The sequence below is a fragment of the Acanthochromis polyacanthus genome, chromosome 22, assembly GCF_021347895.1.
Source record: "Acanthochromis polyacanthus isolate Apoly-LR-REF ecotype Palm Island chromosome 22, KAUST_Apoly_ChrSc, whole genome shotgun sequence".
In the NCBI taxonomy this organism is placed as follows: Eukaryota; Metazoa; Chordata; class Actinopteri; family Pomacentridae; genus Acanthochromis; species Acanthochromis polyacanthus.
The window spans coordinates 25,050,799-25,074,637 of record NC_067134.1 but is presented as its reverse complement, the minus strand read 5'-3'; the positions used below and the strand labels follow the sequence as shown (position 1 = coordinate 25,074,637).

The window sequence follows — 23,839 nt, the reverse complement described above, 5'->3', positions numbered from 1 at the left end:
ATCAACGGAGGACTGAGTGTGTAACAAACTCGCGGCCGGGACTCCTGAAAACGTGCCCTCGCTCGCTCACCGCGGTTTCTTCAACTGCCAACCATCTGTTACCATGGCAAACTATCTGTGAGAGCCGTGCCTCCATTGTATCACAGTGCTGTCAGGACACCACTGTACTGTAAAATGCTGAAGGATCACCATCTGTCGCTCCAGCCAAGTCCTCCTCCGAGCGCCCGTGATTCTCTCCGGAGTTTATTTTTAAAAGAACGACTCTCCAATCGGGGAAATCGGAAATATCTACACTCTTGTCACGGGCTTGTTGGATGAGACAGGTGAAGGGTGTTGTGATGGAAGGTCCCATTGTTGCTGTGGTTAGGGGGTGATTGACAGTCCGGAGAGAGATGAAAGATGGAGATCCCATCAACCCGAAAAGCAAACGGTGGAGGTTGCCATGGTGAGATGTCTGTGCACGCCCACATACTGTTCACACAAGAACACTGCTGACAAGTGGATCTAGCCTGAACAGGTCACCCAGTAGTGCTGGTGGAGCAATTTGAGATACAAACCAATAAATAAGAGGACAACAGTGTCTGCGCAACCTCTCTCCTCATTGCAGAAGAGTAGTGTACAATCACCACATGGAATGTGTGCAACCAAAACTTGATATCTCATTTTGACAGAAATCAGAATTCTTATATTTCTACTGGCAAAGAGAAACTCCAACCCCTCCATGTCTTACCCAGGTAGAGGGCTGAACACAGACAGATTGATTAATCAAAAGAAAAATCAAGATATTAATAGTTAATTTGAAACATGAGGTGTAGCCTTAGGTGTAACATGCCTCATCACATTGCTTTGAATTGGGTTGTTTTTAGACCTTTCTAGGATCTGATAAAGACTTCCTCTATTTGAAAGTTTTATTCTTGGCTTTTCCTTAGTTCTTCTTTTTGTCTGACATGCTATTAATACAACCCAATTTGGACGCCATCAGCCCAATAAATGGTTCCAATTGCATACCACTCCCCTACACATAGGTCATATAGACATCCTTCATCTTCTAGTAGGCCAGAAGGCAAACAATCATCCATCCTGAGTACTGATAAACAACAAGTAGCCCTAACAACATTGACGATCTACAGCTTTGTAACATGTTAACGCAGCAACAGGGTGTATTTTAACCCACATCGTGGTTATTTTGTCAACATAATCAAGTGCCTAAATCGACCTACACGCTGAAAAAACAAGTCAAAACCAAGAAAAAACAGCAAGTGAAAACAAAAGTCAAAACGAGACTTCAACCAAGAACCAATGCTACACTACGAGTCCCATTCAGGGCTTAAATTCAAGTGTTGCTAGCTGAAGCCAATGCCAACCCATCAAAATTCTAAGTGTTTCTTGCTGTTGTTTAGTGCACAATTGTGGATCCAAAGTCAGGTGATAATGGCTGACTCAGTCCACAAGAAGTTGGAGGAAATCCCTACAGAGATGCACAACAATGCCACTTATTGCATTGACTTGCACGACGGCATCTGAAACAGGTGTTCTGTTGGTATTTGGGGAATCATTTCGTGTTTCCTTTTTGCCTCACTTGTGTTTTTTGTCTTATTTTTGTGATTTTGTGTTTTGCTTTATTCACTGTTTTGCATATCAATTTTGTCATTTAGTGTTTTTTTGTCTTGCTTGTTTTGTTTCTTGATTTTGTAGTTTGTCACTTATTTCATTTTGTTTCTCGTTTTTGTCATTTTGCATCTTGTTTTCAGAATATTTTGTCTTGTTTTTGTCATTTTTTGGCTGACTCCTTGTCATTTTGATCACAAAGCAAAATACTTTATCGCTCAGTTCCAGATACCTGTGACTACATGTTGTGTTACTTTGCCGACACTCTAATCTGGAAGTGCGAAAATGATAAGCTGAGGCTGAATATTGTTGAAATCGAATTTAATTTGCGTGAGAAATTTCAGGTTGTTCATAATGTTTTGTAAAAGAGATAATTCCTTAAATGTGAACTTTTCATACTAAAACAAAGGAAAAATTTGAAGTTGTTCTTACTTACAGGTTATTATGCTGTGATTTTACTGGTCCGATCCACTGGAGATCTAATTGAGCTGAACTAAAATGAGTTTGACACCCCTGGGGTAGTCTCTGCATTGTCCTGAAAGCGTTGAATCGTATGTATAAAATCTGTCAATCAAGCAATTTGCCTTGATGTCATACAACAGAAAACATTTATTACATAATAAAGCACAAATCCAAGTCAATTGTTGGAGGAATTAACCCTCCAGTTCTGCTTTTTTTAACTCGCCCCTACTCCAGCCTATACACATACGTGAAACCATCCCACCTACAACCACACAATGGATCACACAGTCACCCATGTTTAATCCAGAGTGTCAAACAAAGACAGGAGCGTTAATCCTTCTCTGCATAACCCTGCTATACCCACCAGAAAACACACTTTCAGGCACTCTTACCTGTAGTTGACCTGGCTCATCTTGGCGGGAAGGTCGTCTGCGCTCAGTCGGTCCAGAGCTCCTCTCAGTGCATTGTTGATCTCCTGTAGGGTAAAAAAAACAAAAAAAAACAACACACACAGAGACACTTAGTCAACATGGTGATAATAGCTGCAGAGACAAATTAACAGTCCAAACCGTTACACACACACTAAACAAACAGCAGCCAGTCGGCGAACGACGAGGAGGCCCCGCCGCCAATTAGCAAAGCAATCTAACGCCGCCATCAATCACCTTTGGGGACGGTGAAGAGAGACTGACCGCCGGACGCCGAGCTCCAACCACGCACCGCCGTCTTTCCCTTCCCACACTCACTCTACGTATATTTCTATCTATCTACCTCTCCCTCCCCCCTCCCTCCACTCCATCCCTGCCCAGTGTCAGGCAAGGCTCTATTTTTAAGTCGGCAAAAAATCAACAACCCCGGGGGCAAACGAATAAAAAAAGCAAGCGGGAGAGAGACAGAGAGAGAGGGAGATATGTGGCTAGAAAGAAGGAAAGCGACAGCGTCAAACTGTTGCGAGACGCTCAAACACACTCGAGGGGTGGGACGGAGAAATTGCCCCAAATCGCTAAAGACAAGACGGGTGCAATTAGGTCCTTCTGCCTTGTCACTTTCATTGTGTCACCAGTACTAATGGCTGAAAAAGCTCCCGCCCACCAGCCTGCTCCTCGACAACCCCCCACCACCACCACCACCACACCCAGCTCCCCAGCGGACCATCTCTCCTTCACACACACATTAAAATCTGCTTTATACCTCACACACACACACACACACACACACACACACACACACACACACACACACACACACACACACACACACACACACACACACACACACACACACACACACACACACACACACACACACACACACTCCCAGTAAATATTACCTACACATATCATCACCCCACAGCTGAAAACATCAAATAATGCAAACACACAGAAAAATGCTGCCGACACAAATAGTGACCCACTTATCTGGGCAGAATGAGATTACCCCACAATAGAGCGCATGTGTGCGGGGGCAGAAAGATGAGCTGGAGGCTCCATTGTTGCTGTGCATCTTCCCGCAACGTCATTAGCTAAAGCGCACACAACGCAAAGGCTTCTCCCCCTCTTGTACATGAACACATCCACAGCACACGGCCGTTGGGAGGCTGGCAGGAGCGCAGGTGATCACATGGAACAAAAACACTCAAGAATTTGTTGCACATCTCATTCTACAAGAAGTGAAACTGAACACGTGTCGCACAATAACAACATCCCTCCTATGGCTGCTCCTTTACAAGACTAGTGTTAGTAATATGTGCTAATAGACACACACAGTGAACCGAACCTCATTATTTAGTGTTTGTGTCATCCCAATCCGTTTGTAGCTGCAGTTAGACGGTCAATATTTCTCCAACTCGACTCAAATCTTTTACATGGACACTAAATAGAATGATCTCAGTGGCTCTGTCTGTTGTAAAGCGTGTAATCTGAGGGCCACATAACTGCAAAAGAAGGTTTTTATCCAACTTCACTGAGAAAATGCAATTCATTTACTTGAAGAAATGGACCGAGACAGACGTTTTTTGGTCTTTCTGCTGTCCTTTCTAATTAAGCAGCAATCTCAGCTGCACATAATTCTCCTTCAGTCATTAAACACTGGGAGAGGACCTTTACAGCTCATCAAGAACAGTAAACTCAGTGCCCTTTCCTCTGATGAAGACCAGGAGCTGCTGGATGAGTTTCAGGAACAAACAGATGAGTGTAAACCAAGCATTTGCATGGTTATGAGGCACTGATAGTTTCCTGCTGAAGGAATTATCAAAACGTTTACACTAGCCATCTAAATGTGATTGGAAATTCATTGCAAACTTTGCAGCCTGTTATGACCGAGTAGCATTTTATGATATTATTCAGATTATTAACTTGCCTTTGACTTTTCAAAGGCATGCGACACTGCTGATCAGATGACTTTAATCAAACATCTTTGTTAACAAGCAGGTGTGTGCTTTGCAAATTATCTTACAAGCAGAACCCAGGCTGTTCAGATAGAGGGCTTTTCCTCTGATGTATTTCAAGTGAAAAAGGGCGTCCCTCAAGGTTCCGTGCTGGGTCCACTATTATCCGCTATTTACATAAATGATTTCGGACAGAATATTCCAAACTCAACCGTTCATTTCTACGCTGATGACACTGTCATATATTGTGCAGCGCCCACTCCTGCAGAGGCCTTTCAGTATTTATAACTTGCGTTTGATAGAGTACAGGAACGACAATGTTGTATATTTACTGACACAAATGTGCAGAAATTTAAACCTGGCAAGTACCAAAACCAGGCATTAAATCCTGATGAGATTTACATACAAAACTGGCTAGTTTACATGTAACTGATTGTATCTAAGCAGCATTTTGTATTTGAGAAGCTATAGCAGTATGGAAAAAGAACGTTGGATCAAAATGCAGATTTATTCCAAACTAAGGCATTGGGGAGTGAAAGTATTGCTTTAGCACCAAAACTGAGCTGCTGGCTTGATAAAAATTTAACTCCCATCTGTGCTTATGCATCAGCTGACACTTCAACTTCTTGCTTACAAGCTGACAACAACTCTTTCATTTGTTACACCTCATGTGACATTTTCCACCCTTCAACTTGTCCTTACACTTGAACTCCTTTTAGCACTTTCACTTCAGCTGCCAGTCGCTGCTTCAGCTTAAACTCCCGTATGAATGCAGTTAAAAAGCTGACAAAGTCTTAACGTTTCAGATCCTTCAGCTTTTTTAACATTTCCTCAGAAATCATAGTTTCTACTCGTTTCATTTTTGTAATCTATTTTGTTCTCTGACTGATTTGAATGTGGCACGCTTTGTGGTCCTGGATGTTCGCTCAAATAATTTGTGAAACCTGTCTGAAAACCCGTCTGAGCACGACTAACAAGTTGTCTCCTCTGTTATTGTGCTGCACGCTGCCATCCATGTTTTTGTGTTTTGGGTGCTGTTTGTAGTCGGAGGTGTGTGTGAGTGACAGGGAGGTGTGAGGTACGAGATGTTTGTGAGTGTGCGAGTGTTGTCAGACGGTTGAGTAATGAGGTGTGTATTCCTTTTGTGTATTTCCTGTGTGTGCTGCAGTCATCTGCTGCACGTCAGGTTGCTGAGAAATAGCTTGTGTGTGTACGAGACGGTGTGCACATGTACGTACGCTGCAGGATCACAGCTTCGGTGTACAAGCCGGCGCTCCCTGACCCTCATCATATCCATCACATCCACTGACCGCCGTGCTTTCACACACTTACAAACAACACACGTGAAAATGAAGTGCAATCCTCGAGGGACGAACACACGACATCCTGCAGCGAGCCAGATGCGGAAAAGCAGCAGACTGGAGTGTAGCTGGTTGAGGTGTCAGCTTTTTACATCACAGCTTAGGGAAGCATCAACCCTGGACACGTGTAACGTATTAAAGTCCAGCTTTCTGCTGTGTTAACACGGATTGCATCATTACACCTCGAGGTATTCAAAATCAGCCAGAGATGTGGGAGGCAGAATGAAAGAACAGAGCGGGAAGAGAGAGCGGATAAAGAAGCAAGCACAGGAGGTCCTCGGCTTACATCGGAGTTCTGTTCCTGCAGATTGATGTACGTTGATTTTCGCCATAAGTCGGAATTCCGGAGAAAATGCAAACAAAGCCCTTTCGTGCATCAAGATATCAATCAGTTCTTCATAAAAGTCATAAAAAACTATGACTTTCATGCATGTATGAGCCATTTCACAAGAAGATAACACAACATGTTGCACTGTTTTTACAACTTGATCTAATGTCGATGTTCGTCCATGTTTCGTCCTGATCCAAGCGTTTTATTAAATCTAAGTTCATTTCCATGGTGATGCGATTAATTCAGAATTATTGATGCATTTTTGTGTTTTTCTGGATGCACGGCCCTCTACCTTGTAAATGCCACAGAGGCCATGTCATAAGTAATTCACTTCATTTTTGGACTTACTGGTTCAGTTAAAAGGATTTATTTACATGCATTTATGTTGTTGCAGTTATCACTCTGTTTGTAATGTGTATCAAGAGCCACAGTAAAGAAGTGAAGTTTGCTCCGACTCAGGATTCAGTTTGCAAGCACTGAGTTTAACTAGTTGGATGGAGATGGCTTTGCTTTTCTTTGAAGCACTGCCATTAGAAGAGTCTGACTTACGCTTGGGAGCCATAATGAAGGGCAAAAAGTCAGCGAATGGAACACAATCCAAGGCGGCGTACAACCAGAGAATGTAAACAAAGCCGTCTTATAGCGTTGGGTGATGACACATTTGTCCGCTCCACTTGCCAACCAGTTCTACGTAATGAGTTTCAACGTAACGATGAAACGCCGTAGGTCGAGGACGTCGTAAACTGAGGACCCTATGTATCCAGAAGAGGAGAGGGAAGGATATGAGGAGAGAATCCTGGCGTTAACAGGTAACAATAAACGTCTCATTTAATAGCGTCGAACACGGCGGGAAGTCGAAATCAATTAAAGGGCCGACTGCATGTTTAGCACTGCTCAGCCTTTTGCCAGGTTTATTAGCTCTTCTGATAAAAAAAAAAAAAGGAAAGACTAAGAGAAGTATGTGCATAGAAAATGAGAATCAAAGGCAGAGAGAAGTGGGCCAACCTTGGCCTTCACCGTAACAGGCAGCAAAATCAATTAAAGGGGCCAGGATGCATATTTATCACTGTATCAGGCTGAATTAGACTTTATCTAGCTTTCAATACCTCCTTCAAGACTAAAAGGGACAAAAGTGTGTGAGTGTGTGTTGCTTCCGAGTGTGTGTTTATTTCAGTGAGCGAGCGAGCAGGAATGTGTGTGGTGGGAGTTTCCAGAGGAGTGGTACAGTGGATGAGTGAGGATAAAGTGATAGCGTATTGATCCGTGGAGTCCATCAGGCCCAGGACTCAATATGCCCAAGAAACTGTGACGGCTCCGAAGCCTTCCACGTGCACGGACATGCGCACGCACACGCCGAGATCCTTTGTTGTCCCCCGCGTATTGCCTTTCTCATATGTGGATTACATGTTCTGGATCCTCAGTCTTGCTGTAGCCGTGAACCAACATTAATTACCTCAAGACTGATTATTGATTTTTGTATTGCAAATCTTGTAGGAGCCAAAGAAGCACACGAGCGAATGAGCAGGTTCATGGAGAAGAAGCGTGGAGCTCCACAGCATTAGCAGGCTGAAAACAAACTTTTTCTGACAGATATCCAGTTCATGTGGTGCAGAAGAATGGAGAGTTTTCCCAACAGCTAGTGGAACATGCAGACAAAAGACATGCTAAGGACTACAAATCATTAGCACTGATGCCTTTAATACATGCTCATTAATCATGTTAATAATGCATCATTAAGAGCGATCTTTAATGTCCCTCTCAGGTCATTGATTTAATCTCTTAAATAAAAGTTTATATTTAACCCTTTATGCGCAACATCGGTCAAAAGTGACCCAAACGTTTGTTGACTCTGTGATCTTTTATTTTTCTTCTGTCTTGCGGTTTCACAGCGATAGTAAACACCTTCACCTTACCTGCTGACTCCAGGATGTTTATTCAAGGACCTGTTTAGCTAGAAATCAGCTCTACAACCTCAAAAAGGCAGAATAATTTATGTTTTTTTACATCAAGTTGTGGTTTGCTTAGCAGGTATTTAGTCATTTAGAATGTAAATGTTTTGCAGTAAGATGAACAGCAATCCATCAAACATCTCACTCAGAAACACGAAGTCAAAGGATCCCAAGTGAGTTGGATAAATCCTGTTCGAGACACGAATCCTTCAGGGGATCCCTGCAATAGCTGCTGAGATATTTCAGTCTCGACCAAAGCGATGTACAATAGGTCTGAGGAATTTACATAAACCTTCACATGCGTTGTCTTTTCTTTATTCGCCGTCATTGCTGGCTCTGCTCCTGTCTGGGTTTAGGTGATGCAGCTGCAGTCTGAAGCAGGGATTCATTTGTCAGGAGGCAGAGAGATGTAGATTTGTGTAAACCGGTGAGGATGTTTTAAATCATCCATAACGAGCCCATTCACTCCGGCCCAGACGCGCTGTTTGAAGCACACGAGGCCTGACGTTTTCTGGACAGAAAATATGGGCTCTGTCATTGTGTTTACTCGTCGCCCGCTGATGCCTGTGTTCTGCTTAGTCACTGCTGAGTCGAACACAGCGGGAGCAAACAACAGGACTCCATCTCTTCCCTCCCTCCACCTGAGTTTCCCTCACACACACACACACACACACACACATGACCTCATACAGTCCACGTCCTGTCAGCCACACACACACAATCACCCACAGAAGGAAGAGAAAAAGACAGCAAACAAAGTCCTCCTTTAACGGCGGCCTGCTTCGGAAAAGAGGGAGAGCACTTGAAAAGCCGACCCTTTCAAAGCACAGCCCGGGGCACGGAGCGAGACCACTAGAGGAATATTCACTGGGTCTCTCTGTTTTTCTTCAACGAGGGAATGACACACCAAAGATGTAATTGGAAATGAAATCCGTTCATCTTGGTTATTTATGTGCTTTCTTTTAGCTCCGGCTGAACCACGAGGTTTGAACAGTGGGGAGTTTAGACAGTGGAGATGGAACATTTTGTCCAATTTCTGCTGAGGCACTGAACCTCTTTTGATGATTTTAGGAAAACAAACAGAGAAAGAAATGTTTTTTTTCAACAGTTCAACTAGCAAATCTCCCATTTACAATACAGGGGGTCCTCGACTTACATCAGAGTTCCGTTCCTGCAGACTGATGTACACCCCCTGTCAAAAGTTTTAGGACACTTTCTCATTCAAGTAAAGTAGAACCTGTCCTACAACTTTTGACAGGGGGGGTATCTACCAAATTTGGTACACATATGCAGCACATCAGGCTGAACAAAAAAGTCAGTGACAGCCACATTCCAAAGCCAGCAGGAAGTGAGCTATTTTGCGTTGAATGTCAGATTTTGCCCATTTTTCATTTTTTTCTAGAGCGAACTCCTCCTAAGGGGGAAACTCCAGTTCACCTCAAATTCGGCCAGTACATACAGGAGGCCTTAATGATCCAAAGTTATTAAAATCTTTCTCCAAAGTCAAAGGGCGTGTCCGTGGCGGCCTCTGGAATTCTGATCCTTCGCCATGAAATTTCAAATGCTGTGTAAATGCCCTGAACATGCTCCAATCTGCCTGAAACTTTACATGTATGATCAGAGTCCTGCCCTGATCACATCCATATGACGAAATACACCCCCTGTCAAAAGTTGTAGGACAGGTTCTACTTTATTTGAATGAGACAGTGTCCTTAAACGATTTTCGCCTTAAATCGGAACTCCAGCGAAAATGTCAACAAAGCCGTTCTGTGCATTACAATATAGATCAGTTCTTCATAAAAGTCATGAATACCAATGACTTTTATGCATGCATGAGTCGTTTCAGAAGAAGAAAACAGAATACGTTGCACTGTTTATAACGACTTGATCTAATAATGTCGATATCTGGGAGCCATAATGAAGGGCAAAAAGTTAGTAAATGTAGCACAATCCAAGGTGCCGTAGAACCAGAGAATGTAAACGAAGCCGTGTTCTAGCACCGCATGACGACGTGTTCGTCCGCTTGCCGACTAGTTCCACGTAACAAGTTCCGACATAATGACGAAACGCCGTAGGTCGAGGACGTTGTAAATCGAGGACCTCCTCTATTGGCATCTTTAGCTAGTTAGAGATGATGGCATTCCACTCACCGGTTCTGGAGACCCGCTGCTTTGGTCATCAGGTGGAGGTGGAGGTGTAGGTGTCGCCTCATAGGGTGGAGCCAAAGCAGAGTCACTGCTGCTCCTCACCAACAGTGGAGTATCTGTGATGAGAAAAATAAGCATCAGAGACAAAGAGAAAAAGGAGATGATGGATGTCAGCCAGCTATACCTGCAACCGTCTTTTATTTTCCACACTGCTGAGAAGAAATCACATTATATTTGATTTCTCAAACCCCAAACCCGCTGAGGATCACGGGACGAGACGGAGAGAAAAGAGCTGAGGAGGTGAAAGGAAATGGAAACAGAGCTGCCTTTTGTCTTCTGGCATCTTCCACACTCAGCAGTTGACCTGCGCCTTGTTGAAATGAGCATCAGGAGAGCTCAGGGGGTTAGACGGATGCCTGAGGCGCTCGCTGCTCTCCAGAAGAACGACACGACGGCAATGAAAACGGGAAATTTCAGGGCTTCTGTTGGTACCTGAAGATGAGATGTGAAAACGAAACAAAAGGAAGCCGATTCTCTATTTGGAGTGGGGTAAAATACTGCATCACTTTGGATTGTCGATACACTGGCAGAAAATATTGATGGGTCAAGACATAATTGAGGGACTTTTGAAGTCCATGGGATATATCTTGCACACATTTTAATAAAAAGTAAAAAAAAAAAGTTCTTTAAGTTCATTATGATCATGTCTTTACAAATTCCATCATTATTTATGATGGAAACAACCACTTATTAATCAAATAATGACTGCATATCACTAAAAAGTCAACTAAATAACCATCCAAATTTTAATAACAACCGTTTTCATTTTAGACAAGTGATTGAAAGAGTTGTATTTACTCTTTAATGTCAGCCGGCGTTGGACATGTTTCATGCTGTGCGAAGGAATGGAAGTTCAGAAGAAAAGTGACACAGCAGATGATAAGGAAACAATATGATCTGATAAATGTGTATGTTGGTTAAAAAATGCTGTAATCCCTTTTCAAGCTCCTCATTCATTTTTTGGATGACTCACAACCGCTCCGTCACTTCAGCAACACGCCCAAACCCACACCCACCCACCGTGTACGCTTACATAGGACCAGCTGCTGGCACCACACCCCCCAAAAACGCACATATTCACAACTCACAGCTCACCACAACCAGAAAACAGTTCAAAAAGAATCTAAACTGGACCCCTTGTTTTTAATATCCACCTTCAAAGGAAGCACGCTGGTGTTTGTGGAGGCGAAACCCAAAGCTGGGAAATTTAACCTAAAGACAGGGGAGAGAAAAGAAAGGCAGAGCAAGAGATAAACAGAAAGTGAAGGAGAAGAGATGGTGACAGGGAAGGAGGCGGGTGAAAACCTAGAGACACATAAAAAGGGAAGGCAAACAAAATTCTCCTCTTTCCTGTAATCAATCTCTCTTTGGAGGGTCAGCGACAGGGTCCTGGTCTAACGTGGTCAGAATAGAGAGAGCAGAGGGGGGAAGCAAGCAGCAGAGGAGGAACTGGCAGGGGTCACTGAGTGTATGTGCTGTTAGTGATTGTAGAAGGATGAAAAACGACTATTCCAACCAGCCCAGACGCACACAAACACCCACTCTGCCTCGAACACCAAACCACATGTTCGCTCATCCGGTTTCGGTGTTCTGGTTCGTCTAATCATTTTTATTAATTAGCAGAAACTATCAGCTCCGCTCTGCTCGACGAGGTGCCAGTCCCGGCTTCACCCTCCATCTGTCTCGCTTTCACACGCTCTTTCTACCTCCGCTAACAGCAGACGTCAAACGACATAACGCTGACTCACCATCACTGAGGAAGCTGCGGAAAAAGGTACGAGAAACTTCAAAATGTCGGCTTCTTTTAATTAAGGCACAAGTTTCCTTCTGTGTTCTGCCTCTTACCCCTAGTTTCTTGAGGGAATGAACAGAATGCGGTCTAATCTGATTTGGAAAAGCAGACTCTGCGTCGAAATGTTTGACAGAAACTACACAGATTTTACACAGAAACATCAAGGAACAAGGGAGCTTGCATCAAAAGGCATCAGAAGAATCAGCACTCCAAAGTATCGACGCTTCTTTTCATTGTTTCTTAATTTTGCGCACGTCTAAACTAGGTCACACTACCTGAAGATACGTCTCCTCATTACTGAGATATGAAGTCGGTGCTTCCTCAGCCGCAAATCTGTGATAAAGTGAGGCTAAGAGATGTCTAAGTTGACAATGCTTCAGCTGGACTAAGTAGTCTGCACATATGTGGCTTCAAATGTGGACTCCAATTCATGAATATACAGATACATGTGGTTAAATGCAGCATGAGCCTTTTTTCTTCTTCGCATTTGTCAACAAATAGTTCATTCAAGATTATCAATACTCAACGATATCGACTGAAATAAACATTTTATCATGCTACATTTCTCAGCTAGCAATTGATGTACAATAAGAAAGACAGAGAGAGGTATGGTACGGGAATATTCACAAAAAAATGGAGGTTCTAGCAAACTCATACTGGTCAGAGGTCAAGGTGGAGCTGTGAAAAAACAGTGTACAGGTTCTAACTTACAGCTGGAATCAGTACGTCTGGTACATTTGCTATGTGGGATGAATAAACAATGACTTCCAAAATGTCCTGTGCTCAAATACGAGCAACAATGCGAGCCAGAAACTTGGTTGCATTCAAGTTGAAGACATTTTTACACTAAGAGAGTTAATAATAAGTGATGAAAATTCCCGCACAGTCAGTTCAGACATTCAAAGCTACAAAGAAAGTTTACTTTAACTGGAACTATGTCTTTCTAACTTCGAGAAAGCTGTGATTCGTGCCGCTTCAAGTCTCGATTACTTTGGTTTATGGGACAATCCTTTAAGCTTTTAAAACATTTTATGCAAACATGCGAGACACCGCTGCCGTCATTTAAACCATGCACCCACAGAAAGCACTATTTCTGCTTCTTTATGTTCTCCACACCAGCACATGCATTTGTAAAGGTTGCCAAGTCTAGAGGGGCGGCGTATAGAAGGCAGTAAAACTTAATGATCGGTTCCTTACTCTCCCTCCTGTACCCACCTGTCTACTACACTGGTGTTAAGTGAGAGCAGATAAAAACGGCCGCATGCATGTAAACATTTCATCACGTTTGGAAAAGTCAAGCATGCTGATTTGCTTAGAGTCAGATCTGTTCAGGTAAAAATGTTCCCATCGTATATGAGAAAGTCGACATGCATTCCTATACTATGAAGGACTGCAAAATGCTGAATTATACAGCAAGGACAACGGGTACATTAAGTATCAAAGCGCCTTTACTGCTACAAGGACAGCTGCATGTTCAACGGCTGGATCCTGGAGATTCTACAGATGCCGAATGGATGGACTCATTTCCAAAGTGGGCGTAATGGGTTTTCTAAATGAGCTCTACAAATAAGCGACATCACTGAGGAACCTCATTCATGACTCACACACACAAACACACAGTTACTACAATGTCAATGATGCGACTTTGTGAGGTGACCGGTGCAGCTCCATGGTCACAGTCAGGGTCCATTACCTAGTGGTCAGCCCCATAAATCCTCCTCCGTTTATCCATCGGAGTCAAATCTGCCTCCATCAATCCTCCCACCACTTAGAGTCCCAGAGCCCACTCCGGCCATGTGAAGGAACCTGAGGGTCACTAGCTTTGACCTCCGACCTGCAGTGAACCCTGGAGGGTCAAGCGGTGCCACTGAGGGTCAGGGATATTGATGAGAGTGACAGTTGTGAGTCTCTCAGGTCAGCCACCGTTTGGACGCTGATAAACAAGATGGCCTCAGAGGAATTCCTAATGAAGGGTGACTGATCTGGTAGCAGATGGAGTCAGCATTGCGTTGGGATGCTGATAGAACATACTCTGCCCATGTGTTTAAACGTTTCCACACGGACCGTCAACTACCTGAACTGACAACATCTGGATCTCGTGAACACTTCTTAAGAATAGATCACAAATCACAGAAACATGTTTCACACTCAGTCCCAACAGACATCTTGAACACCCATGCATGAGTCATAAGTATGGCGTCTGTTTTGATGAGTGAACTTGTCAGCATTAGCACAAGACAGAAATGACTCCTGTTGCCAATCAAAACAAGCCTGTCTTGAGCAATCCGTTCTCCAATGTGGAGGTAATTTAAACAAAATATTCAACGTAAATCAGTATGGGAGCAAGAGGCCACTGATGTATCTGCTCCCCTTTGATAGCAAACTGAGTTCAGATTCATTTTTAGGGCTTTTTGACCAACAGAGAAGCAGTTTGTCTCTCATTTATGAACTGAATTTTAGGCATTTTGACCAAAAAGAGGTAGATTTGGAACCTAAAATATTGGTTTCCAGCAAGAACCAAACGTCTACCAGGTAGAAAAAGAATCATGATAACAATGGCATCATGAGTGGATGCAGATGAAACCTGTAAAAAATTCAGGGAAAATGGAGAGGAACTGTGTTGACTGGTTGTCTCAAGAAACTCAACTTTACTGTCGGTGTGGATACCCAAAGAAGCTTGAAGGCTCTACCTGGAAAAGGAAGTTGTGCGCAGAGTTGGTGAAACCCACCACCTACTGGACATGAAACTGTGGAACTGGTGCTGCAGTTGAAATGAGTTTGGTTCCACTTGAGAACGGAAACAGTTTTCTGTCGGTTTCTTTCTGAGATACTTGTGGAGCTTTCATTTGATCATAGCATCTCATTGGAAGACAGAAACGACTTGGAGAAAGTCTCTCAGGGTCAGCTTAATGTGGTGTAAAGATCAGTAGTGACATTAGTCGTGTTTCTATGCAACTGTCAAGGGAATTATGAGGAATCTTTTGTAATATTTGCAAGAAAAAGATATATTTTTTATGCTTGGTTTTCCTCCAGAGCAAACAAAGTAGGCTATGGCTAAACTAAACAGACTAGAAGAAGTCAGATTTAAATCTTTGCCAGTCACTAAATAATCTCATTGTGGAAGAAGAACCAAGCAAACTTTGTGCATCTATGAGAGAAAAGTAGGGACAACTGTTCAGGAATTGTTTTCAGTTGGGTAGGTTGTAGTGAGTCTTTCATGTCAGCTGATACTGGACATGTTTCACGCTTCCTGGAGTCAGAGACAATGAAAGAAGTGGAAGCAGCTGATCGGTCATGTGAGTTGAATTTGTGCTACTTTTTTGAACCTATTTGAAAAAGGTAATTCCATGAAGTCTAAAATGACCTCAAGTGAAGAAAGTAAAGGCAATACTTCAAAATATACGTAGAAATACATGATGGAAACACAGCTAGTAGATCGATATCTAGTTTCCATCTAAATCCTACTTCCTTCTATGTAGGTCATTTAGCAATTTTGTAGCCCAATTTGTTTGTTTTTTTTTTAAATCAAACATGGATCTGTCTCCATAGTGAAAATGTAAATGTTTACCTGTCATGTACCACATTACCTCAGCAGTCACATTTAGAAACCTTAAGATCAGAAAATGGGGCCATTAGAAGCATTTCTATCACAGATGGACAAAGTAATTTCACTGAAACGATCAATTATTCCATCAAAAGTCCTATTTTACCACACTGTTTCAGATCTCGCATTGGATCAAATGATAAAAAGAAAATCCAAACCCTCTGGAGGCTGTGCAGAAAGACTCAGACCGTCTGCGTGGCGTCTGCAGCCCTCAGGACAGGAACTGAGCATCATTCTTGCCCTTTTGGCAACGTGAGCAGAATTTTTTACGTATTTTAGGATCACAGACACTCTCTGACTTTAACATGCAGTCTCCTTCCAAAAGGGGAGAGAAGAGGTGGAAGCACTAAAACTCTGAATGTATTTTAGGTTAGCTAATTTGACAGAACTGTGTGCCCAAAACCACAAGGTACACTCCAACTTTAAATAAGCCCACAAAAGTCATCCGGGCGCCCTCTTCAAGTCCAGAAAACCAAACGGTAACTTTGAAACACACCCAAGTTATGTTCTGCCCTTATCTTCCCAATGAGATTGGTGTAATTGGAGAGACCTAGAGAGGCCTTGTAAACTCTGCCAGCTCTGTGTTTATCTGCCTCAGACTCTCCATCTGCAGCTCTGAGCCTAACTAGGCTGCTTATGCAATTCTGGGAACACAGAGGTTTATTTTAAGAACTTCTCCTTGTTTTCGGTTCTGTGAAAGTTCTGCAGAGCTAGTTCACTGCCAGGGCAGGATGAAAACAAGGATGCATCATGTTTCTGACTGATGGTGTGTGTGTGTGTGTGTGTGTGTGTGTGTGTGTGTGTGTGTGTCTGTGTGCACACATTAATCAGCCTTTGTTTGCCGTTCCATGTGCAAGCATGCGTTTACTATATGTACGTTATTACCAAACACACACAGTGCTCTGCTTGTGTGTACATTTATATTTCTGAGTGTGTGTTTTCACGCCACGGGCCAGGGTGGTCTTGTTTTTCTGGCAATCGATAGAACAGTTCGGCTTAGGCTGCTCATGGGATGATGCGATAAGGACTCTCTTCCCAGGAGTGTGTGTGTGTGTGTGTGTGTGCAGCAGCAGATCAATGCAGGTCTAATCATCCCACCGGGGCAGTGTGAAGTCCAATCACCCTGTTCAAACAACTGGCCCAACCTGACACACAAACACTTTGACGCCTCGCTGATTACTGAATTACTTCTGGTCCTGTCCACCACCACTCACTACGATTACATGCACCGCCATAACCAGATTATTGTGAATAATGAGATTACGGTGATAGTGTGATTAAAGCATCCACATGGTAACCTCATTTCCCCCCTAGTTTACATGATTTGTTGATAAATGGGTTAATGTCTGGGCGGATGTCACACATCTTATGATCTCACAGCTGCTCGTCTCTCCACATCCATTAACTTTGACTCTTTCTCTGAACATGTCAAGAAGTAAAAAACCCATCAGGTAATGTTAATTTTTCTTAAGACTACAATAACTCAAGTGTTTACATATAGAACAACCGGCCAGGCTGTATTTTCTTTATCTAATCTAGTTTAAACCCTCGACTATTTGCTCAGTCTCCACACCCATGATTTAAAGGCTTATGACATAATCTACATTTCTTAGCGTGACATGCCATTAACTGTCCTTTGGTGGAGAGGTTAGGCTACTTAGAAATGTCATCATCATGCCAGTGTTACCAGGGATGACAGAGTTGTATTGGTGGGACATGATGATGGGCCTCAGCGCGTCACAAAATATACTGATAGAGGAAAAAAGTCATCTTCGTGGATATGTTTCCACTGCAATCATTTTTATTATTTCAATTTCTAAAGAACACGGTTGGAGGGCTGTAACTGTACAGTCGAAATGCTCTCCTTCAACTGAGTTTTCATTGGTTGGACAATTGCTGATGTTACTATCATTATGAGGAAATTGCTCCATCAGTCTTTCAGGATTAATCCGTTGCTTCTGGCAGCGGCAGGAACAGATTACCCATTAAGATCCCCACATTTTTTTACAACTTTGAACTCATCCAACCTAATAAAGACTGCTAGTTCTAACATATTTACCTGAGGCAGCTCCAAACTCATTTAACACCATGTCAATAAAGTCATCAGAATGGGTGTGCTTTCTTAAAATGAATGGCTAAAAGGCCGAGTGAAAACATCAACCAACATGGCAGATTATCTATAAAACAGTCAGCTCAATAGTTCTTGCACTGGCATCACCAACTGATAGAGTTCTACGATTCAGGGGGTCTTCGACTTATGTTGAAATTCCGTTCCTACAGGTTGATCGATTTTCGCTTTAAGTTGAAACTCCGGGGAAAATGTGAACAAAGCCGTTTCGTGGATTACGATATTGATCAGTTCTTCATAAAAGACATGAGTACCAATGACTTTCATGCATGTATGAGTCATTTCACAAGAAGATAAGAGGATACGTTCCACTGCTTTTGTAACTTCATCTAATAATATCATCAATGTTCGTCGGTGTTTCGTCCTGTTCTGAGCGTTTTATTAAATCTAATTTCACTTCTATGGTGTGTTGCCTTTGAGGCAGAATTATCAATGTACTTTTATTTTGAAAAAGCCTTTATTTGGAAGTCGACAGTCGTCACTTCCTGTCCACTATTTTGATGCTTAGCTTTACACACGTACGTGCTTTTCTGGATGCACAACTCTCTACTTTGTAAACGCCACAGAGTCATAAGTAATTAACTTAATTTTTGGACTTACTGGTTAAGTTGTATGCATTTATGTTGCTTTAGTCTGTTTTTGTTGCAGTTTTCACTCTGTATGTAATGTGAATCAAGAGCCACAGTAAAGAAGTCAAGTTTACTATGACTCACGATTCATTTCGCAAGCACAAGTTTAACTAGTTGGACAGCTGCAGCTTTTTACCATCACTGTTTTCTTTGCCATCAGAAGAGTCTGACTTGCGCTTGGGAGCCATAATGAAGGACAAAAAGTGAGTGAATGTAGCACGATCCAAGGTTGTGTACAACTAGAGAATGTAAACAAAGCCGTCTTATACCGCCGCATGACAACGTATTCGTCCGCTCTGCTCGCCAACTAGTTCGACGTAACCACTCCCAACGAAACGCTGTAGGTTGAGGACGTCGTAAACCGAGGACCCCCTGTACTTTCAGTTTCAGAAATCACATCCATGTTATCATTTCAGTATATAATAAACTAGTTCAAATTATTTAATATCCTGCACATACTGGCTTTTTGTGTTTGTTTATGATTCATTTAGGCGACTAAAGCAAGAAGGTAGAGCGATGCAATGTGGCTGATTGAGTTAATCTGGAGATAACACACAGATTTCTTCCTGTGCAACCAGTTTGGTGAAGAATAGCCACTACTAGTAATTCCCAGAATGCTTTGGGAGAATAAGGTTATCGCAGAGAAAGTGAGTCACCTCTTTCCTCCCCCAATACTTCTTTACATTTCGGAGAATCTGCAGCACAGACAACAAACAACATGTGAAGCTGTTATTTGGTGCTCGTCACAGTCCAAGTGGAGCGTCTTGTTTCATGATTTCTAAGAGATGATGGATGTGTATCTTTGATGGACTTTAGAGAAAGTGCCATCATTTCAAAGTCGCATTGATTTCTGCAGTATGTGTCCAACATCTGTATGCTCTGGATTGAACGAGAAGAGAAAGGGTCAATCAGTTTATAAGGATCATTTTGAAAGCTTGCATGAACGCTAATCAATAGAAAACAGCTGTGAGGAAGCTACAAAAATCTGACAATCTACCAAATGATGTTAATGGAAAGAGTTCACATACATAACACCCAGATAATAACTTCTTACCGCAAAGGTGGAAACAAAAACACACCCAGCAGTGGATGGATGATCACGTTGGGTGTGATTGGTTGTTTAACTTGCATGCTGAGTCTTTTGTCGTCGTGTGTGCGTCCACTTGTGCACGACCAGATGACAAAAGCGGCCTTTATTGCATCAGTCTGGCTCTATACGAGGGGCGTCACGGGGTCACATCCTAACTGAGTTAGTCAAGGTCCGACGGGGCTGCAGAGCAGGTTGGGGGGTGGGATGGGGAAGAGGTCCCACTGGGTTAAAGACGGGGCGGAACAGGCCAACAGGGAGGGGGACTGGAATTAGTCCGCTCACGCTTGGCTGGACCCTGGGCATGCTAACAGGCTACAGCGCTAATCTAGTTAGAGGTGGAAGCCATGCAGAGACAGGAGGAGCAGCGGCGGGGGTAGAGATGGATTCCTGGGGGGGTCAAGGTCTAGAGCCCCGGGTGCTGAGCTGGACGGCAGGTGGCTGAAGCTGAATAGTGGAGTAGAGAGGACAGGGGTGAGCGGAGAGGAGGCAGATGACGGGGCACGGGGTGAAAGTGGGCACAGGGAGAGGGCAGTTGTGTATGCATGTGGGGGTGTCACGCTGTTCTTCTATGCTAAACAGATGGAGAGAAGACAATGAAAGAGAGCTGTAGGGTGACCCAGCGATTAGACAGGCCCGTACTGAATTACATCCCGGCTCTAATCTTGCTCTTTCTCTTGTTCTCTTCAAAAAAAATAATCAATCCAAGGCACAGCAATGGAAAAGAATGACATGTAGAGACAAAAATCAGGCTCCAGATTACTTACAGTGAATGTATCTATAGCCAGAACTGACTGTCGCCCAGACAGAGCAGATATTTCCCCAGAGGCTCCCTCAGGCTTCAGACTGAATACTCTTGTTATGATGTTTCCCTCTGCAGATGCGCCGTGACCCAGTAACTTCCACATTATCTCGCTACAAGGACACGTACCATGGGGTAGAAAGTAAAGACGACACTCCCCGCACATTCAACAACTTTCTACACCATCAGCTACACTTCACACACACTCATCTGTCATCGTCACCCCATTCCAAACTGAAGAGTGCATCAGAAACAGGCGACGTTATGAACTATATATGCGAGGCGACTAGGGGATGAGCGCCGCCAATCACTCGCATCAATCCAGCTTGATGGAGTCGCTGAACTTCTAACAGCCTTGGAAGGAAGGTTTATTATAGCAGTCCCTCCCATCTGTTTTCAGAAACTCTCCTGAAGCATTAACTCTGTACACAACAAGAGCAGGACAGATCAGAGGAAAAGTCTGTGGGAATTTAAATCTCTCCACTGCTGCGTTCATAGCCGAATGACTCCGCATAAAAGCAACAACTAAACACGAAAAATGTGAATGCAAATGAGGACAGAACTCAAGGAGAGGCAGGACTGAATGAAATGCCATTATTGAGAAAACACTTGTGGAGGAGGTTTTAAAAAGAGAAGAAAAATGAGCACCGCTGTACAACAGATTTGCATATTAAAAAAGGAATGTTTGCAGCAGCCTCCTTCTCAGATTGGTGAGCAGACATGTTTGAAATCAGGTTTCAGAAATTCACACATCCTCAAAGTGACATTTCATAACATCACTCTGATCATATCTGAAACAAAAGGTGTAACAATGTTGTATTGATTGATTAGCTATTGCTATCATGTCAGCAATTAACCCTCTTGTCGTCCTTAGAGTCAAATTGACCTGTTTAAAGTTTTAAAAATGGTGGAAAAAAAAAAATGTTCACAGTGAAAACTTCCACATTTTCAAATTTTTTTAGGATTTTTTTTGAACATTTTTTGCTGGAAAAAAAACAAATAAAAAAATGTTTAAGAACAAAATCCACTGAATTTCGCCGTCAAATTTTCAAATTTGGGGATTTTTTTTATTAAAAAAAATAAAACTTTTGAGGGAAACTTCTCAGGAATTTTCTTCCTGAAGATTTTGCAAATTTTTAGAAATTTCGGGATTTTTTTTCTGAATTTTTGGACGTTTTTTCAGACAAGGCAACAACATTTAACAAATATAACAATATTGGAAATAGTCCATGACATTTGGGTAACTTACTGAATCTCTGTACTTCCATACACTCATATATTGAGTTAAAGGTGAATTTTTTAGTGTAATAATATGCCTTTTATGAATTCTTTTGGCTACGATGATCGTGTGTGCTGAAAATCTAGTATCAAAACAGTCCTATTTTGAACCGTTAGTCAACTAAGTTAGCTGTCAACTCTGATTAGGGTCAACATTTTCTCATTTTTAACCGACTGATTCATCACCGTCTTCTCTGCCCTGGTTAAGAATCAATTATGTCTTGTATAAAAACGGCTCGTGTCAGTCAAATCAAACAGAAATGAAAGTTTTAGCAGCTTATTTGAGTGCTCGACGGGAAGTACAGCATGAGTTTGAGTCACAGTCAGAATCTGCAGAAGAGTGTAGAAGCGGGGATGAAGAATTAACAATAAATTAACAATAAATAAATAAAAATAAATAACTAAAAATAAAATAAATAAAAAATAAATAAAAATAAAAAATAAATAAAATAAACAAAAATATTTCAGATAAAAAAATTGTGATTTTGCACAACGCACTTAGCAGCAAATATGACAGATTGCAGCATGTCTGATCAGGGATTTTAATTGTCGTGTGTGATTTTAAAAATTCATGGCATCCTCTTCATGTAAAAGTCACATTTTTGATGGTATTTCAAGTAGCGATGATGCGTCACACGTTTTAAATCTACGTAGCGAAGATTAAAAGGTGACTTTAAATAATTAGACCACAAATCAAATCAGAAAGGACAATTTTACATTAATTTCAACTAGTAAATAAATCACCAACTGCTTTGATGATCAGTTCATCAGTTTGAGTCGTTTTTTAAGTTATTTCAATTAAATATTTTGTCATTTGCTTACATACTAATGACAGTAAACTAAACATGTTTGGGTTTCCAACATCTGCTGACAACATTTTGTAGATCAACAACTAATCAATTAATTGAGAAAACACTTGACGGATTAATCGACAGTGAAAGTAGTCATTAATGGTGACACTCTGGTTTTGTGAGACTATAAAAAAAAATGACAGCAACATAATAAGTCAAGCATTATTCATCAGAACTGGAGAATTTCCATCACCTTAATGCCGCCCGGAGGGAAGCTCGGAACAATAAATACGTGACAGAGTCAAAATCACGGAGCAGCACGGGTCTTTTTAATATCACATTCGTCATGTCGCTCGGTCTTAATAGACTTCCCGTGCTAAAATGTAATTTCATGGTCAAATAGGAGGTGCTAGCAGGAGCAGGACAGAGACGGCTCTTTGTCAGATGTGAAAATTAGCTATTTCCAATCCCATTTTGGTTAAACTCTTCAATCCTGAACAGACAAAATGTGAAAAAATAACACCAAACTGTCGCGTTGGTGGCTCTCAGGCTGTGCGATAAAGAGAGCAAACTAAGAAAAGAAGCGAGGTCAGAAGGAGAGAAAACAGCGTCGACACCACATCTGTCTTAGCGGTATGTTCAGCTCACATCTCTGCCATAAATGTGCTTTCTGAGTCTGTTTCTGCCACTTTCTCACATGCACAAAAGATGAAATGAAAGTGTTGATTAAGGGCGGTTTTAGCTTCTCAGGTGTTCTGACATTTTCGCAGAACATCTGTGCTGAATATTTCTCCTTTCCTTGAATATTACATTCTGATATTTTCCAATCTGCTCTGACTGGGAGGTAAGTGAAACATTTGTAGCAGATTTGACGTACTGGCTTTGAGGATGGCTTCGTTGACTTCGATCTCTCCTCTGCCCGGCTCCTGGTACTCGAGGTGGGAGTAGTAGTGGAGGGGCTCTGGACTCGGGGCGGCGCTGGAGTAGCCGTTGGACATGCTCTCTCTTGGACTGTCCATCCTCTCGGGCTGGACTTCATGAAACACTGCCACCAGCTGGAAGAGACACAAAACGTTAAAACTGTGTCCACAAGATTAAACACGTAAAACAGGGGTGTCAAATTCATCTTAGTTCAGGAGCCACATTCATCTCAAGTGTCCAATAAAATCACAGCAGAATAGTTTACAAAAAACCACAACTCCACATTTTTTCCTTTGTTTTAGTGCAAAAAAAAAGTGCGTTCTAAACATGTTCACAGTTAAGGAATTATCTTTTTACAAAGAATTATGAACGATATGAAATTTCTGAAGAAAAATGAATTAAATTTAAGCAACATTATGATCAAAATGACAGAAGTCAGACATAAAAAAAGAAAAAAATATTACAAAAATGAGACTCAAAATGACAAAAATGAGACAAACGAC

The 23,839-nt window shown here is 42.2% G+C and overlaps 1 protein-coding gene across 1 annotated transcript in view; it reads right to left on the bottom strand.

Annotated features, from left to right (window-relative positions):
* pard3ba (par-3 family cell polarity regulator beta a) overlaps positions 1 to 23,839 on the bottom strand; it is a 261,589-nt gene that overhangs the window by 190,705 nt on the left and 47,045 nt on the right. Inside the window, 3 exon segments of the mRNA XM_051942372.1 lie at positions 2,463 to 2,545; positions 10,248 to 10,360; positions 23,293 to 23,470. Of these exon segments, the coding sequence (XP_051798332.1) occupies positions 2,463 to 2,545; positions 10,248 to 10,360; positions 23,293 to 23,470 (374 nt within the window).